This window comes from Meles meles, chromosome 1, assembly GCF_922984935.1.
Source record: "Meles meles chromosome 1, mMelMel3.1 paternal haplotype, whole genome shotgun sequence".
NCBI classification, from domain to species: domain Eukaryota; kingdom Metazoa; phylum Chordata; class Mammalia; order Carnivora; family Mustelidae; genus Meles; species Meles meles.
In genome coordinates this window covers 209,068,491-209,085,680 of record NC_060066.1, presented here as the reverse complement: position 1 = coordinate 209,085,680, position 17,190 = coordinate 209,068,491, and the positions used below count along the sequence as shown (strand labels likewise).

The following is a 17,190-nucleotide window of genomic DNA, read 5'->3' as shown; positions in this document are numbered from 1 at the left end:
TGGCTTAGCTTGGCATCTGATATTATTTAAGAACGAACGCCAGGGATCACAGACCGGGGCAATGACCATGAGAAGCAATGCTGGAACCATTCTCATCTTTGGCCTCTGTGCCAGACCTGGCATCAGCAAGAGCAGGAGAGCGGAAGGACGGAGGGGTGCTGCGAAAACGAGACACCATCTGCAGGCTGAGCGGAGAGGGCCAAGAAGTGCAATCTCTGGTGACTTGTCAGGAGCAAGAGAAGAGCTGCAGAAGAGGTTAGCCGGGATAGGAGGGCGCCTGGAGTTACACTGCCGAGAGGCTGACGAGGTGATCAGCACTGGAACTACAACTGTGAAGCTGGGAAAACAAGGACTCGTGGAGCCAAAGGTGGCTTTTACCGGGTATCTCGACCTTTCTCTCCCTTCCTGGTCCTCCTCTTTCTTTCCCCCAACCACTCTCACAATGACAGTCCCTTGGCCATTGCCTCTAGGTCCAACTGTCACACCATTACCTGGATGAGCATCTTGCGCAGGAAAGGCATGACGAAGGCCGGGTTCATGCTACTGAGCCGCCCCACGGTGCAGATGGCCAGCTCCCGGATCTCAAACACCTGGTCGTTCAGGGCCACAAACAGGGCCTGCAAATTCTCTGCCTGGGCCAGGTGGGCATCGAAGCGCTCATCCAGGGATGCCAAGACACAGTAGCGGATGTCAGGGTCTGCAAGGGCAATTCTGCCTTTGAACACCTCTTCAATGCCATCACCCCACCGACCGTCTCCCAGATTCCGGCCCCACTAACTCCAGCCCAGTGAGAGGGTACCACGTACCTTTCTCTCATCTCACCTGTCAAATCTTTTTTGTACTCACAGAGGCAACGACAACAGAAATTAACGACAGATTCTTTTACACCAGTAGGCTGGAGCAGCCAAGCCCAGCGCGTTGGCTGAGACATCAGCGGGCTAAGGCCAAAAGTCTCTAGAGAGGCCGGGCAATGCAACTGGCTAATCCCAACTGCCCTGGGCACGTAAGCTGCCCTCAACTGCGCCTGCCTCGGCCGTACCAGGATCTGTTATCCCGACCACGAGCAGCTTGCTGAGCACGTCTGCCACAACTTGCACTGCGGTCTGGCTGACCACGTGAGCGTGGCCGCTGATGAGGTGGACAGAGGGCGTGAGCAGGCGGGAGCAGGTGCGGGCAGCTTCCATGCGGATCTCCTTGTGCTCGCTGTTTAGGAAATGATCCGCACAGTGGCGGACGAACTGGGTCAGAGAGTGGCCTGGATACAAAGGCAGAGAGAAAACAAAATAAACACTGCCGCTCTGGACGGCAGATGGACAATTAGCTAGCTGCATTTTTCATCTCATGGCTACGGATTCCATTTTCAACAAGATATTGACCCAGAACGCTTCTCTTCAAAAAGGTAACAAATGGGTTTCCGATTGGCAGAGAGGCAGCAGGGAGGCAGAGGAGCGGGGAGACCGACAAAGGCCGTTCCAGCCACCCACATCCTAATCCTTTATTTCCTTCAACGAATGAACTATTTTGTTTTCTTCTGACCCAAACCTTTATATTCCCAGGGAGTGAAACAATCCTTGATCAAGTTTACCTTGTCTATTTTAGTTCCCAGATTTGAATACCAAAAGACAGTCTGGCGTAGGCTGGGTTTAAATAGAGCTACTTTCTATTCATTACAAATACATTATCCTGGGTGTTGATCAGTGCAAGCGGTGGGATACAAGAGGGAACCCACAGATGGCTATAAGCATTCAGACGGCATGTTTAGGCTTTTGTACTTGCTTGTTCCCCTGCAGTCTTGATCATTGCCACCTACGTGATTTTAAATTTCAAAAGTATTCGTTTTTCACTCCTGAAATAGGTCTCCCTAGGGCATTGATATGGGTTTGTCTGCAGCTCAGAACTCCACAGTACAGCACTCTTGAAAATCATACTGCCATAGGAATGGAAACACTTAAAAGCCTCCGGCTTAAACATTTTAAAGCATTAAATATCATCTCAGCTTCATGGATGTGGGGGGGGGGTGGGGAGTTCCATCTCTGACTTTCTCATCTCTGAAGCATTAATTCCTTGGATCAATGCATAATTTCCCTGAGCACCATCTGCCTCCAAACTCAGGATGGGACAGAGAGACCGAGAGCAGGAATTTACAGCATGCACAAAGAGCCCAGGAGGCTGAGCTGCTACAAGGTCAGCTACCCAGTCTCCTGGATTCCCAGCAAGATCCAGGACTTCTAGGCGCCCTCCTTTTCTTGGGGTTCCCAGCAACACTCACCGTCTTGGCAAAGTGGCTGCAATTTCTTACCTTCGAACTCGAAGCTGCCAAGAGTCCGCAGAGCCAGAGTAATGCTGCCCACATCACTGGCCTCAGGCAGGGCTGTGAGGCCAGGGGAAGCCAGCTGATGGGCCAGGCCCTTGGGCATGCCCGGGTGCCGGAGGGGTTTGTGCATCAGGACCAGGGACAGCATCTTCAGGAGCCCATCCTGGATGTCCTTCTTCAGCTGTGGAATCTGTCGGCTCAGGTCATACAGCACAGCAGTGAGGGCAGGGCTGCAGGGACGGAGACCAGGCACTTACGGCACTGGACAAGACATCTGTCTGCTCTTGAGAAGAAACAGCCCCTCTTACCCAGCAAGGAGACTGGGGGCACCACTGCTTGGTCTTTAAAGTAGAAAGAATACTATAAAATAGAAGAAATGTCCGGAACTCTCTCAGCCATGTCAGAGATTTCAAAACAATCTACGAATTTCTGGTCTTTGCCAGAACTTGCTTAATGTAGCTTAGCCACTGCTGAAGACCAAGTCTCAATAAACAATCTGGGAAGCAAACGGGGAGCATCATCCTTAGTTTATAGATAAAGAGAACTAAAGCGAGAAACACAGGCAGTTTCCCAACGATGCCGTGCACAAAGCTGCAAACATCAGCTGAGCCTGTCTTCTGCGCAAGGCCCAGTGGCCAGAGTGCCTGGTACATGACTCTTTCACTTAACCCATGTGACAACCTTGGACAAGAGGAGCTGCTATTACGCCCACTTTTCAGGTGAGAAAACGGAGGCTCAGAGAAGTTAAATAATTGGTGAGAATCACACAGCTAACTAGAGACGGAGCCAGGGTTTGAAACCAGCCTGTATTTAGTGTGAGCTCTCCTGCCTGTCCAATTTAATGAGCAAACACCCATGCTCTGCTCTGTCAACGCTGTCCCGATGCCACGGGTCCAGGCTCGTACTACCCAAGATGGGAGAAGCTCAGGTTGCTGACACCCACCTCAGTCCCACTGCCAGCATGGGCTCCAGCAGCTCCTTGATATCCTGCTGGATGCCTGGCCCCATCGCCCGCGCCAGCATGCTGATACAGGTGAACACTGTGGCATCCACCTGCATGGCCTTCTGTCTCCTGCAGGGGACCAAAAGAGTGGCTTCTTCAGACACAGTGACACTGTGGGATGTCCCACCTCCAGATCACCTTGGGACAAGGAGGGCAGGGGATCAGGCATGGCCAAAATTTGCTGGTGCCCAGGTTATCTACCGCACAATCCTAGGGGGCCCACCACACCCGAGACACTGTAGATTTGAATTTACAACAATCCAGCAGATGGCAGTCATGTATCTTGAGGAAGGGGCCCCTTTCTCGAATTTGCACACAAGGCATCATACGGGTTAGCGGGGCTGGCCAAGGTAGCTATTTAGGAAGCAAACTGAACAGTGTATATTTATCAGGGACCCGGGGTAGGGCACATCCATCATATGGAAAGAAATTCTTCTCCCCCACGATGAGAAGGCTGGGCTTTAGAATGGGGAGGCTTATCCCTTCACCAGACCAATCCTTGCTACTAACACAGAGGAAGATCAAAACACAGCTACAGCCAACACTGACCACCCTCCAGCCTTAGAGGAAACACCCCGACCTCTCCAGCTTGCCGGGTACTGAAGGTTTTTCTCATATTCTCTTCACTGGACGGCTACAAGGGGTAGAATAAAGCACCTCACTTCCGTGATAAGGAAAAAGTGAGCATTAGGTCCCCTCACTTCTAGTTCAGAAGCTCTCTCTTCAGGTCTTACATCAAAAGACCTTTGAAAGCCAGAGAAAAGGGCAAAACTAGGAGATTCCCAGTTAATTATAATATCGAAAACAGCACTGGCATCTAACGTGTTCACAGGGTATTCAACGTCCCCAAATATTTGTGTATGGCTATGACTTCATTTGAAAAAGGCTGCCACTCCACTGAGGAAGGGTTGAGCTTTGTGTGATTTGCTACACCCTGGGGCTTAATGATGAGGAGGACAGGCTTAAGCTCCATGGAAACTGGGATGGAGCATCCTTCTCCCCAGCCAGATGGGGCGGAAGGTAGAATCATAACAGAGATGCTTACTTATGGGCAAAGTCCTTAGGGGGTAGGGCTGCACGGATGATGTCCAGCACCCGAGGTAAATAGACCTTGAACTCAGATCTCACAGCCACAGAGAGCAGCCCCAGGGCTTGGAAGGCTGCTGTACGTTCCTTCTCCTTCTTGACACAGCTTAAGACATGGTTCATGGTATCTTGGAGGTACTGGGTATCTGATCATAAGAAAGACAAAGCATACGGCTCATGGTCAGGGTTGGTGTATATATCAAAGGTCAGAGTTCCTATAAAACACTTAAATATAAGAATAAATTAACGGAGAGGCGCCTGGAGGCTCAGTGGGTTAAACATCTGCCTTTGGCTCAGGTCATGGTCTCAAGGTCCTGGGATCGAGCCCCACGTTGGGCTACTTGCTCAGCAGGGAGTCTGCTTGTCCCTCTCCCTCTGTCTCTCCCCTTGCTTGTGCTCTCTCTCTCTCAAATAAATAAAATCTTAAAAAAAAAAAAAAAAGGAAGGGTGCCTGGGTGACTCAGTCAGTTAAGCAGCTGCCTTCTGCTCAGGTCATGATCCCAGGGTCCTGGGATCGAGCCCCACATCGCACTTCCTGCTCAGCAGGGAGCCTGCTTCTCCTTCTCCCTCTGCCTGCCACTCTGTCTACTTGGCACCCTCTACCTCTCTGTCAAATAAATAAATAAACAAATAAAATATTAAAAAAAAAAGGAATAAATTAAGAGAGCCTGTTGAAAAAAGGTAAAGAATTTTAGAGGCTGTATTAACTAAGTCTTAAGCTTGATAATCACTCCTCAGCTACATCTTTTGGAAATATTAGAAATGTAAGATTTTTTTTCCCACTTTAATTAAAAACAAAAAAACAAAAAAACAAAATCTTAAAGGGTCTCCAAAAACAATAACATTGCATAATTATCCCCATTAGTGTTACATTTTGAGGGAAAGACTACATGCTCTTGTTTAAGAAATATATGTTAAATCTTGCTTAAAAACAAAGAGATGATCATCTAAACTATTTTATATTACACTGAAATTTAAAGTAATATTGAATACTGTTGTAATAAACAGGCCACTCTATTCAGTTTAGGCCTGGAAATCACTTTGCTATTACCCAGAGATTTTTGTTATAGTTATATTTAATAGAACAAGATTTAGTCTGTTATTTGGGAAGCCACAAGTGTATTTTCATTAAGTTTCCATCAGCCAATGTGCACGGGTAAGCGATTCTTGGGCAATTTAAGCGAAAGTGTTATTACTCCTCTGAAGGTTGGAATTTCCTGATTTTTGCCTCTTGTTTCTTCCCTTCCATCCTGCTGGCCTCAAGTCCATGCACCAGCAGAAAATACAGAGCAAGGAGAAAAGACCACACATCCACTAGCAAGTGAGGGGTGCCGAGGGCCCCCAGAAGCTCATTTAGGAGGCCAGCAGGGTCCAAACAACATAGATGCCCCCTTGCATTTACTCTAAAGAGAAAGGTCTTCTCTCAGGGCTCTCGGGGTCAAAGCACTCTGGGGCTTGAAAACAAGAGCAGGGCGCCTGGGTGGCTCAGTGGGTTAATGCCTCTGCCTTCAGCTCAGGTCATGATCCCAGGGTCCTGGGATCGAGCCCCACATCGGGCTCTCTGCTCGGCGGGGAGCCTGCTTCCCCTCTCTCTCTGCCTGCCTCTTTGCCTGCTTGTGATCTCTGTCAAATAAATAAATAAAATCTTTAAAAAAGAAAAGAAAAAACAGAAGAGCAAGGTGATGTAACCTTACAATCCGAGCACATCCACGAGGAAAATGGGACTTCTGCACGGACACAGCATTTCAGCAGGAAAGGAGCTGAGGGTGACCTCCTTTGCCCAATTCAGCACCCTAAGAGACTAGGAATTGTTCGAGGTTCCAGCACAATCTTAGCGTGTTTTTGATACAGCCAATGCTTGCGTCATCGGGAAGTTCAAGCAATGACTTCCAAGCTGTAAGCTTTAAAAAAGTGGCACCTTCCCCATGAGGCCACATGTATGGGGCTGTCCAGGCTGCATTTCAATGACACATTTTAGTATAATATTTAATAAAACAACAAAGACCCATATCAAAAGAATACACCTCTGAGCCTTGGTATCCTGCTCCTAGGCGGTCCTTTGAACTTGCTGGGGTAACTGCTTCTACAGCATGACAGACTTTGATCAAATTCGGCCTAGTTATTACTTTCTTTTGAACCACAGAAAGTTATTACTTTCTTTCAAACCACGGTTATTTAAAGCCCTACTGCACGGGGGCATGTCTGGTCATTAAAAAGGAGAACAGCTGCTGGGTACCAGGTAGAAAGAATGGAAAACTGAAAAAATACGACTTTTATGGTTATCCTTTCTCTCTGGTTCACTGATGTTATGTGGCTAATGGTCTCGCCCTTACTCAACACGTTCTCATCTCATGCACGGCACGTTGAACACCAAGCATGTATTCTTCCCATTTCGTCTGGACTGGGGGGTGAGACGGACGAGGTGGTCAGGCATTCCTGAAGCTCATCTTGCAAGGCAAGGACTGACATTCCCCGCTGACAAGTCAGGAAGTGGAGGCCCAGGAGGGTCAAAGAACCTGGCTGAAACCTCATAGTTGAGGACAGAAGTGGGATTTGTCCCAGGTCAGATGCCAAAGCCTTCCCACAGCTGGGGGCCCTAAAGGAAGGGGGAAGAGAGGACGCCCGGCTGGAGTCACCCAGGAAGGCCGTGGGGAGACGCCAGCACCTGAGCTAGGACAGCTGCAGGAGTCAGTGCCAGCCGGGCAGGAAGATGGGAGCCCACAGTCTGGCGTCTCTGAAACCTGCCGGCCCTCTTCCCTGGGAGCGGTGACCAGGGGCCAAAGCAGGCCGGTCACCGCATCCTCCCTGCCCCACAGAGAAGCTACTGCGGAATACCTAAGACCCAAACTGCCCTTCCTTTGCTCTCTCCTAAGCCGGTCATGAACTTGTCTTCCATACACGCAGAGTTGCTTGGCTCCAGAACGGCCTCCCTGCCTGCACCCTGATTCTCCCTGTGACAGCTGCAGCAACCTTGAACGAGGCGCGGCTGAAACCAGACGGGAGGCGAAGACACCAGACACGAGCCCCGCAACTGGCTTCAAACGAGAGGCAGACATGACTCTTGGGAACGACTTCTGTTCCATCTCCCTCCAACAGCGAATGACACATGTCCGCAGAAACCTCACCTGTGAAGGCAGAAGGTCGAAAGGCGGCCAGGCGGGGCAACAGATTAAGGATTGTCATCTGGATCAGCGAGTTCTTGCTATTCCTGCATTTCAGCACCCACTGGCACACCTGAGGGCGGAGGGCGAGGGTTGGTGAGGGAGCAGGAGCGGGGGCGGGGGCAGGGGCGGGGGGGGGGGCGCGGACCTCTCTCCACTCACCTGGTCAAATTTCTCCTCCATCAGATCTCTGCAACACCGACTCTCCACCAGGGTAGATTTCGCTGGGCTGGGGGAGGCCCCGAACCCCATGAGGCCTTGGTGAGAGCTGTACCCCAACAGTCCCACCAAGGCGTTGGACTGTGGGGGCTGGACGGCCTGGAAGCTGGTAAAGGGGGTGATGTGGCGCGGTTTGGTGCCGAAGCCCATGAGGTCCTTGCAGTACTTGTCATGCACCAGCTGCTGCTGTGTGATTTCTTCCATTTCTTCTCTCAGGCGCTGTGTGATGGGGGAGGGGATCCGCTTTACTCACAGGTGCCATTTGCCTAGCCGCTGTGGGGTCTGCAGAGTGACTCGTCTGCCCCACCCTGAAGGGGAACTATTTTCAAAGTGGGGGGTGCCCGCTTCTCATCTTTCTGGATTTGCCCAGAACCTTGCAGCGGGTTCTGGTCTAATTCCGGCAGAAGGGCACCACCTACTGAAGGACGAAGGAGCAGCAGGGGGCTGGCTGCCAAGGACCCCTCCCTTGGTTTGGGAAAGCTGAGCTACAAATGGCCGTGACTCTAGACCTAAGGTTGTGCCTGGGAAACCTCTGGCGAGGGTGACGGGCAATCCCACGCCCGGGTCTTGGCAGAGAGGACAGTCTCCTCTCCTCATCAGAAACCCAGGCAGAAACAACTTGGGCAAGTAATTTTCTCGGGATCTGAGGAATTCCGTGGCAGGTGGGGACTAACCTGACTTACTGAGAATTCACATCTACGTCCTAGTCAAAGGGCTGCTTAGTGACAGTCCAAACTGAGAAGGACATAAAACAATTTGTTTCTCAACTTCCATACTGTTCTCGACACAGGCATTCTCACTTTTCAGAAATGTCCTGCACTTTTCTTATCAGGCTCACCCAGGACTCCGATGCTGCTACCTGGGATGGTCAACTCTCAGTCTTCATCTTATCTTCATCTTATCTGACTTATCTGCAGCATTTGATCCAACTTGAGGTTTCCTCCTCTCTGAAAACTTTCTTCCTTGGCTTCTTGGATCCCAAAACTTCCTGGCTCCTTGCAGTTCCTCTCTTCCCCGCACAGCTGCCCCTTGGTCCCCCCTGTGTTGCTCATCTCCTGACCTTGGGTACCAGGCCCCACCTCTTCTGCAACGACACTAGCCCTCTGCTGGGGAACTAGTCACCTGGTCTCGGGACTCGACATCACGGCTATGTGCTGATGACTCCCATATCTACCTCTCCACCCAGATCCCCCCAAGAAAGACTCAGTGCTCTACCCAATGGGTGTCTCAAACTTAACATACTCATAAGCAAACTCCTGACCTTCTACCCCAAACCTGTTCCTTCTACCTCAGTCCTCCTGTCTCAGCAAATACCACCTTATCTTCCCAGTCACTCAGGCCCAAAACCTTGACTGCTCTCCTTCCCACTGTGCCCCAAGTCCCAAATTCAGAATCCAGCTACTCCTTGTGCCTGCACAGGTCCCCCTAGGATTCAAGCTGCCTCTCCTAAGGCTGCTGCAGTTCCTTCCTAACTGGACTCCGGACATAATCAGCCCCGGCCCTGCCGATAATCCACACAACAGGGCCGCCACAGAGATCCTTCTGAAACGTGAGGGTAACATCGCTTCACTGCTCAAAACCCCCTAACAGCTTCCCACTTCACACACGCGGTCTATACGGCGTCTTGTGTCCCAAGACCCCACACAATGTACCCCTTTCCTTACCCCAGCGTTCCTCTGACTCCATCTCCCGCCCCCTCTTTCCTGTCACACAACTCAGTCCCAATGGCCATCTCGTTCCCCTCCAAAGGCAGCCTGCTCCTGCCCCGAGGCCTTCGCACCTACAGACCAGCTGTCTGAAACACTCTGCCCAGGTCTCTATTTGTATGGCTCTTTCTTACCTCTTTCACAACTGTGCCCAAATGTTACCTTCTAAAATGTAATCCTTGATCCATGCTAGCACTTCCTGGTCTCTTCCCTGCCCTACTTTTCTCCAGAACACTCATCACCATACAATACCCTACAGCTGAGCCTTGAACAGCAGGAGCATGAACTGCACCGGTCCATTTACTATGGATGTTTCCCCATAAACCCAGTACTTTCTCTTTCTTATGATTTTACCAGTATTTTATTTTCTCTAGCTTACTTTGTTGCAAAAATATAGTATACACAAAACATATTGAAATGCGTGTTAATTGACTGTTCATGTTATCGGTAAGGTTTCTGGCCAACAGGAGGCTATTAGTAGTTATGTTTGGGGGAATCAAAAGTTATATGTGGATTTTCGACTGTGTGGGGGGACTGATGCCCAAAGGTCGTTCAAAGGTCAGCTGTGTACCTTTCTACTTATTTGTGTATTGTCTCCCCCTGGTAGAATAGAATGTTTTATTTACTGCTGCATTACTCTGGCTCTTAGGCAGGTGCTCAATGAATATCTGTTGAATGAATTAACAAGTTATAAAATTATAATCTTATATCTGGAATAGACACGCCCCCCCCACCCCACCTCCCGTGCAACTTTACAGAAATACGTCATAACTTGTTTGACTTTTTGGCTTTCTCGTTTCTCTACAAATGTCTTTCTACAGTAGTGAGCCCTCTTCCATGGCTGGCTTCGTTTCAGTGCCTGCATCACAGAGGGATCCGTGTCGTAAAAGGCATCAAGTGCAATCCTGACTAATCAGACGTCCCCTGGGTCCTGGCCCTGCTTCTTCCAGGTCCTTCTCCCCCATCATCTAGTGCCAGTTCTGAGACACTCACCTCCCTCAAGTCATCTTCTGCTCGGTCCTCTGCCGTGGCGTCTGTTAGCTCTTGAGATTTTCCAAGATCGTGTCACCCTTCAGCACCCCCCACCCTTTGGAACCATATTCGCTTTCTTTCGATCTCTTTCATGGTTTCTTTGACTGGCTTTGTTGCAACTCCTATGAAGTCATGCGTGAGATCTGGTCACAGTTTTCTCCAGCCGGAATCTATTGTTTCAGGCTTGATGACATTTGGGGCTTTGTCTACAACAATGGCATTTTCAATGGAGCAATCCTTCCAGACTTCCCATCGGGGTTCTCTTCCGTAGTGTTGACAATCCTTTTCATGAAGTGTGATGTGTAATGAGCCTTAAAGTCATGACCCACCCAGATCTGGAGGCTGAATTAGAGACATCGTATTTGGGGGCAGGTAGGTGATTTTGATGGCTGGTGTTGAGCTCCTGGGGTTCCGGGTGGCCAGGGACGTTGTCCAATATTGAAAGAATTTCAAAAAGCGGTCCCTTACCCGCAAGGTACGTCTTGACTTCCGAGACAAAGCAGAGTTCTTGTGGTGTTTATCTCCTCCCTTCAAAGCTCCAGGGCTAGCAACTTACAGATAAGGGCCGTCCTGATCATAAAACTCGACTGTGCTGTACAACGAGAGAATTAGCCCGCTACTTCCTGCCTGGAATCCTGGTGCTTGCTTCTCCTCCTAATAAATGTCCTTTGTGGCATTTTCTTTTCCGGAGTAAGGCACTTTCGTCTGCACTAAAGGCCTATTCAGACACATCCTTTCTCTTCAGTGATCATCTTTATGGCCTCTGGGAACTCATCTGCTGCCTCTTAGTCAGAAGCAGCGGCTTCTCCTGTTATCTGGACTTTTTTTTTTTTTTTTTAAGTCAAACCTCTTTCCAAACTTATCAAACCATCTTCTGCTGGTATTCAATTCTCCAGCTTTCGGTCCTTCACCTTCCTTTTGCTCTCAAGTTGTCAGATAATGATTTCCCTTTTTCTTGAATCGTGTTAGTCTGGGAGTGTGCCTTTCTTATGGCAATCCTGTTCCCACATAAAAGCTGCATGTTCAGTATGAGATAAAAAGAGATTTTTCAAAAAGCACGAGATTTTTGTGCCGGTTGGCATAGCTGCAGCAACAGCTTCGCGGATTTCCTTTTCCTTTTTTGCGACGGTCCTCATGCTGGATTCCTTTGTCTTGAAACGGAGGGCAGCCACAGCTGCAGACCTTAATCAGTGCCCCGCAAGCAATTCACCTTTCTTAGAATGTCATGACTTGCTTCTTGGCTCTCTTACTAGTGGCTCTCGGTCCAGTTCCATAGTATTTTTTTTTTTAAGATTTTATTACTTATTTATTTGAGAGCGAGAGATCACAAGTAGGCAGAGAGGCAGGCAGAGAGAGAGGAGGAAGCAGGCTCCTCACTGAGCAGAGAACCCAATGCAGGGCTGGATCCCACGACCCTGGGACCATGACCCGAGCCGAAGGCAGAGGCTTTAACCCACTGAGCCACCCAGGTGCCCCCCGGTTCCATAGTATTATTCAAGGTTACAGTACTGCTCTAAACATGACGGGAAACACAGAAGTGCGACAGGGCACTTTTCACGGCGACTGGAAGGGCGGACCGTGCACACAGAAGATGAGCCTCGCACAGTATTTTAGCCAGACATTTGCAACTCTCGAGCTCACGGCAATAGCAACAGGAAGTGGCTACTGAACTACTGTAGAAGACAGCATGTCACGCAAATTTTACGCAGTTAGGATTTAATATCGTATCTTCAGATTTGCTCACGTTTCTCTAGACTGCGAACGGCACTGTGTACAGTCTGTCAGTGCTGGTGTGCGTGAGTTCAGGTAAATTTCTAATTGTGTAATAGATTTGTGCATGTTTTGTGGTAGGAATGAAACAGACTAGTATCTACATGTATCTCATGCATTTGCGACATACCCAACTTCTTAATTTATCCAATGTTTCTAGGCTACGCGATTCATCTGTTAGGTTTCCAGATATCACAAACCTCCAAAAAACTTCCCAACATTTTTACTGGAAAAAAAAAAAAAATCCACATATATGTGGACCCATGCAGCTCAAACCTGTGTTGTTCAAGGGCCGACTATATTTAGAAACCTCACAGGAGCCCAATGAGGTGGATGAGATCCCCGTGAAAAGCAAGAAAAATGAGGCTAAAGGAAGTAAAATAACGTACCCAAGCCAGACAGTAGAGAGAGGAGCGGGAATTCCAAGCTAGACTCCTGGGTCCTCCACACACAGCAGCAGGTGCTGGCCCACGCCTACAGCACGGCCATTACCAAATGACCCCCAGGTCTATTCAAGCAAGAAGCCCGGGGGCAAAATTGCACACCAGCTCACTCCCCACAGGAGGACTCGTGGACAGAGCTCTACTTCCAGATACAGCCTGCATCCAGCATGCTGACACGGAAGCCACACCACGAGTCTACACGGCCAACGCCAGTGGAGGTCACCACCATCACCCGCCCAGACCACTTCAATAGGCCCCCAGGCAGCCAGGAGAACGGGACCCCCAACTACAAGCAGCGCAGTTGACCAAGGGCCCCTGCTGTGACTCTGAAAATGTCACCATGTTGGTGGCACGGCCGCACCTGTCATGGGCTGGCTGCCTCTAGCCAAGGAAAGCACATGGGAGCGATGCTGCGGCGGGCCTCCCCGGAGAGCCAACTGTGGCCTGAGGCCCCCACGGTGGCCCTGCATGGGAGCCTGGCATGCTTCCAGCCCACTCTCCTTCGCTGTCTTGTGATGGCTCGCCCGCCTCTCCTTGCTCTCTCCCAGTTTCTCTCTCCCAGGCTATTTCCCTAACAAAAATGCTGGACTTTTAACCACACCCCCTAACTAGTCTCTTGCTTTCATTCCTGCCCCTGCACAAGCACCACTTTGCCCCACAAGTCACCAATGATTATTAAAAAGAAGGTCCTCACACCACTCCCCAGTATACACACCCCAGATTTTTGCAGTGAGAATAAAAGCCAGTGCTTACCACAAACATGAGGCCTCTGAATTGGGCCCTCCCCTCTCTCCCTCGGTCTTGTGCCCCACCCACATTTCCCTTTTTTCTGTTCCCCGAACTTGTCAAACTCTCTCCTACCTCAAAGCCTCCACCTGGAACTCAATCTTCCTGCCTATTGCAAGGCTCACCCTTCCATGTCCTGCAGGTCTCAGCTCAAACAGCACCACCCCGGAGAGGAAGTCATCCCCTCCCCCTGCTCCCCTCCATCCCATTACTTAGTGCTTTTCTGAAATGACCTTGTTTACTTGCTTATCGCCTGTGTCCCTTACATCATACCCTCATAAGGACAAGGATGTCGCCTGTCCTGTTCACGGAATGGCACGTGGGAAACCAGACTCCCTGCTGACACGGCTTCTCACCTCTCCCTCCATGCTGCTGATGCGGACCAGCTCGTTGAGGATCAGCAAGGCTCCATGGATGCGATCATCCCGATTCATGCCCTTCTCCTTGGCCAATGTCTCATCAAACCCTTTCTCTGCTTCTTCAAATGTGTGCTATGAGAGATACAGAATGTGTCAATTACCCAAGGTCCAAAGGTAGAAAGAACACAGGCCTATCCCCTTCACATAGGGGGTTCTGCGGTGTGACCAGACCTGCTCAGTGGCTTGTGCCAGCAACATCAATGATATGAAGTAACCAAGTTCTCTCCTTTAATTTAGCTTGAACCCGCACAATATCGTGAGGTAGAGACCATGACCATCCCTACTTAGATGAACAGAGGCTCCAGGAAATTAAATGGCTTGTCCAAGTTCACACAGCAAATTGTGCCAAGCCTAGAACCCACGTCTCCAATGCCACGTTCAGGGCTCTCTTTGTAGTAATAAGCTCCTTGGTTTAGGTTTTTCGGCACCAGCAATGGGCACAGGGCTTATGATGCTGGAGGAGAGAAAACCAGCCCTTTCTAAGTATCATTGTATGTTGCTGCTTCTCAGATACCCATTTTTCTATAATTTAAGAGCTCTAAGAAGAGAGCTCTTATAATTGTTGACAAGAAGACAGTGAGTCACAGTTTAACTGGATCACATTTTCATTCTTAGTGGTACCATAAAATAAAGGCGTGGCGACCAACAGATCTTTGCTCTAGTGAAATCCAATGAAATAACTATTGATTTGTACTGAGCTTACGAAATCACTGGAGACCCATGCAAATGTGATGCCTGCTCTGTGGCAAGGCCCCGTGGCAGCCCTTTGGGCCAGACAATGCTGTACGGACACGTGCTCGGCAGGGGGTGGGATGGCCACGTGCTCACCCGGTACCACTGAGGCTTCTGCATCTCCTTTGGCTCACGCTGGGTGGTGAGAATCAAACAGGCACGAAGGGCGGCTACGGCTCCCTCACGGATGGCCTGTTTGGGGTCCCACACGGCCACAAAAATGTTGTCAAAGAAGGGCTGCACTTGCTGGAAGAAGAAGGTGGGGACGCTGATGGCCAGCTCGCGGAGAACCAGAACCTGGGAGAGAAAAGCACACAGAGGACTCTCGTCTGTGCCAGACAGTTTGGTTCTGTCACGATAGGTCTCTTGTCATCCTGGAGCATATATATGCATTAGGAGGAGAGCAAACTTGTCCACCCTCCCAGCTAGGAATCTCTGGCGATCTAGGAGTAAAAGTAAAATTGATCAAACATCTTAGTGTCCGTTATCCTAGGGTGTTTACAAACCCAGGATGTTCGTCATGTTAGAACATAAGCTCTGAAAGGTAGATGTGTTTTATACTTTGTATACTGCCCCACTGATAGCCTAAAACCATCCCTGGAACACAGCATTATTCAATAAGCATTTATTGAATGAACTAAGAACACCATTTGATATTTACTCTCGCTATTATGTTCCTCTGACAATGGAAGAAACTGAAGGTCAGAGGTTGCTCCAAGTTTCGGAGTCAGGAAGGACAAAACGGACTTGAACCAGGCTCCGTGTGTCTGTTTCTCACCCAGTACCAGGATCCCCGCTCGTGGGGCTGGCTCCTAAAGAGGGAGCCAACTGGAAAGGATCCAAATGACGCTTTGATCCCTACCACATTCATTCTCAGATTCCCTGTCTCTCTCTCTCTCTTTTTAAAAGATTTTATTTATTTAAGAGAGAGCAAAAGCAGGGGGAGCTGCAGAAGGATAGGGAGAAGCAGGCTCTCCGCTGAGCAGGGAGCCCAATGCAGGGCTCGATGCAAAGACCCTGGGATCATGACCTGGCTGAAAGCAGAGGCTTAACTAACTGAGCTACTTAGGCGCTGCCCTCTCCCTGATCCTCTCTCTTTTTTTTTTCAAGATTTTATTTATTTGACAGAGAGAGATAGTGAGAGAGGGAATACAAGCAGGGGGAGTGGGAGAGGGAGAAGCAGGCTTCCCACCAAGCAGGGAGTCTGATGCAGGACTTGATCCCACGTTGGGCTTCACAATGGGGATGGAGCCTACTTTAAAAAAAAAAAAAAGAAGAAGAAGAAGTGGAGATACACCACGAGAGGAGGAAAAAAGGCTCCCACTCCCCCAGTGCAGAATAGCCAATGGGGAGAGAGGAAGTCTGGGCCAGGTACTAATCGATCAATAAATACCTAAAAAACAAACAAGAGGGGCACCTGAGTGGTGCAGTCAGCCAACAGCTCAGGTTGTGATCTCCGGGTCCCGAGATTGAGTCCTGTCTCAGGCTCATGCTCAGCGGGGAATCTGCTTGAGACTTTCTCTTCTTCTCTCTCCGCCCCTCCCCGCACTCACACACACATATGCACGTGCTCTCTCTCTCTCTCAAATCAATAAATTTAAACAAACAAACAAATAAATAAGACAAGAAAGGCCTGAAAGGAGGCAGGCCACTGCTCCCAGTGGGGGAGGTGAAGGCCCTACTGCCCTGCTCCTCCCCTACTCTTAGTCCCTCCGTACGCCCAGGGTACAGCACAGGGACCTTGACAGACACTGACAGGATCACATATACAGTTGTCTGGGGCTTTGGAAACCTTTTGGCTTGTGGCTTCTTCTCTTGCCTATGGCTGAGAGGTGTCTTCTGCTTAGGAGGCAATGTTGATTCTAGAACATTAGAGGTCAAGGTATGGGATGCACTTAGGGCTGCCTCTCCAGCAACAAAAGACAACTCTAAGTTTTGTCTTCAGATATGGAGCTCAGGGCAAAAAGAGAAAGGGATTTGGGACAGAACTGAAGGCCCCTGAGAAGCACAGTGGCTTTGCCTGGAACGTTCCCTCACTGTCTGCCTTTCAGGGACCTGAGCATGTTGTGTGGGGGACCCCGCCCCATGGGCACTCACAGCTGCGTGTCTCCGGCCCTCATTGCGGTCGGCGCCCAGCCACTCCAAGGCTCGCTTCACCTCAAACTCCACATACTCAGCCGTGAAAGTGTCACCTGCCATGGCGAGGCGGCCAATGGCCTTGGATGCCATCTCCATGACGACTGGGTCATTGGAGGGGAGGAGGTTCCGAAGATAGTTCGCGAATCTGCCGATGCGAGTGGCATTCCCGCCTTCCACTCCTATGAGGCTGGCTGGGAAAGAGAGGGAGGCAAAGGGTGAGGTTGGGCGCATCCTATCCAGGAGAGCAAGGCTGAAAGGGAGGCTGGCAAGTGACCTCTTCCTTCTACTTTGAGCACAGAATGCAACTTCCAGACGGGAAGGATGTGGAGAGTTTTCATTTTAAAGCAACAGACTTGATACTTGGGCCAGAACACCTACCT

At 49.8% G+C, this 17,190-nt stretch overlaps 1 protein-coding gene across 1 annotated transcript in view; it reads right to left on the bottom strand.

Annotated features, from left to right (window-relative positions):
• The window catches only part of MTOR (mechanistic target of rapamycin kinase), a 122,295-nt gene that overhangs the window by 101,046 nt on the left and 4,059 nt on the right, over window positions 1-17,190 (bottom strand). Inside the window, exons 4-13 of the mRNA XM_046001148.1 lie at window positions 16,769-17,001; window positions 14,768-14,968; window positions 13,877-14,011; window positions 7,727-8,002; window positions 7,529-7,637; window positions 4,363-4,549; window positions 3,258-3,386; window positions 2,300-2,544; window positions 1,040-1,255; window positions 492-697 (exon numbers count right to left, since the gene is read on the bottom strand). Coding sequence (XP_045857104.1) covers window positions 492-697; window positions 1,040-1,255; window positions 2,300-2,544; window positions 3,258-3,386; window positions 4,363-4,549; window positions 7,529-7,637; window positions 7,727-8,002; window positions 13,877-14,011; window positions 14,768-14,968; window positions 16,769-17,001 — 1,937 coding nt within the window. The remainder of the gene's footprint in view (window positions 1-491; window positions 698-1,039; window positions 1,256-2,299; window positions 2,545-3,257; window positions 3,387-4,362; window positions 4,550-7,528; window positions 7,638-7,726; window positions 8,003-13,876; window positions 14,012-14,767; window positions 14,969-16,768; window positions 17,002-17,190) is intronic.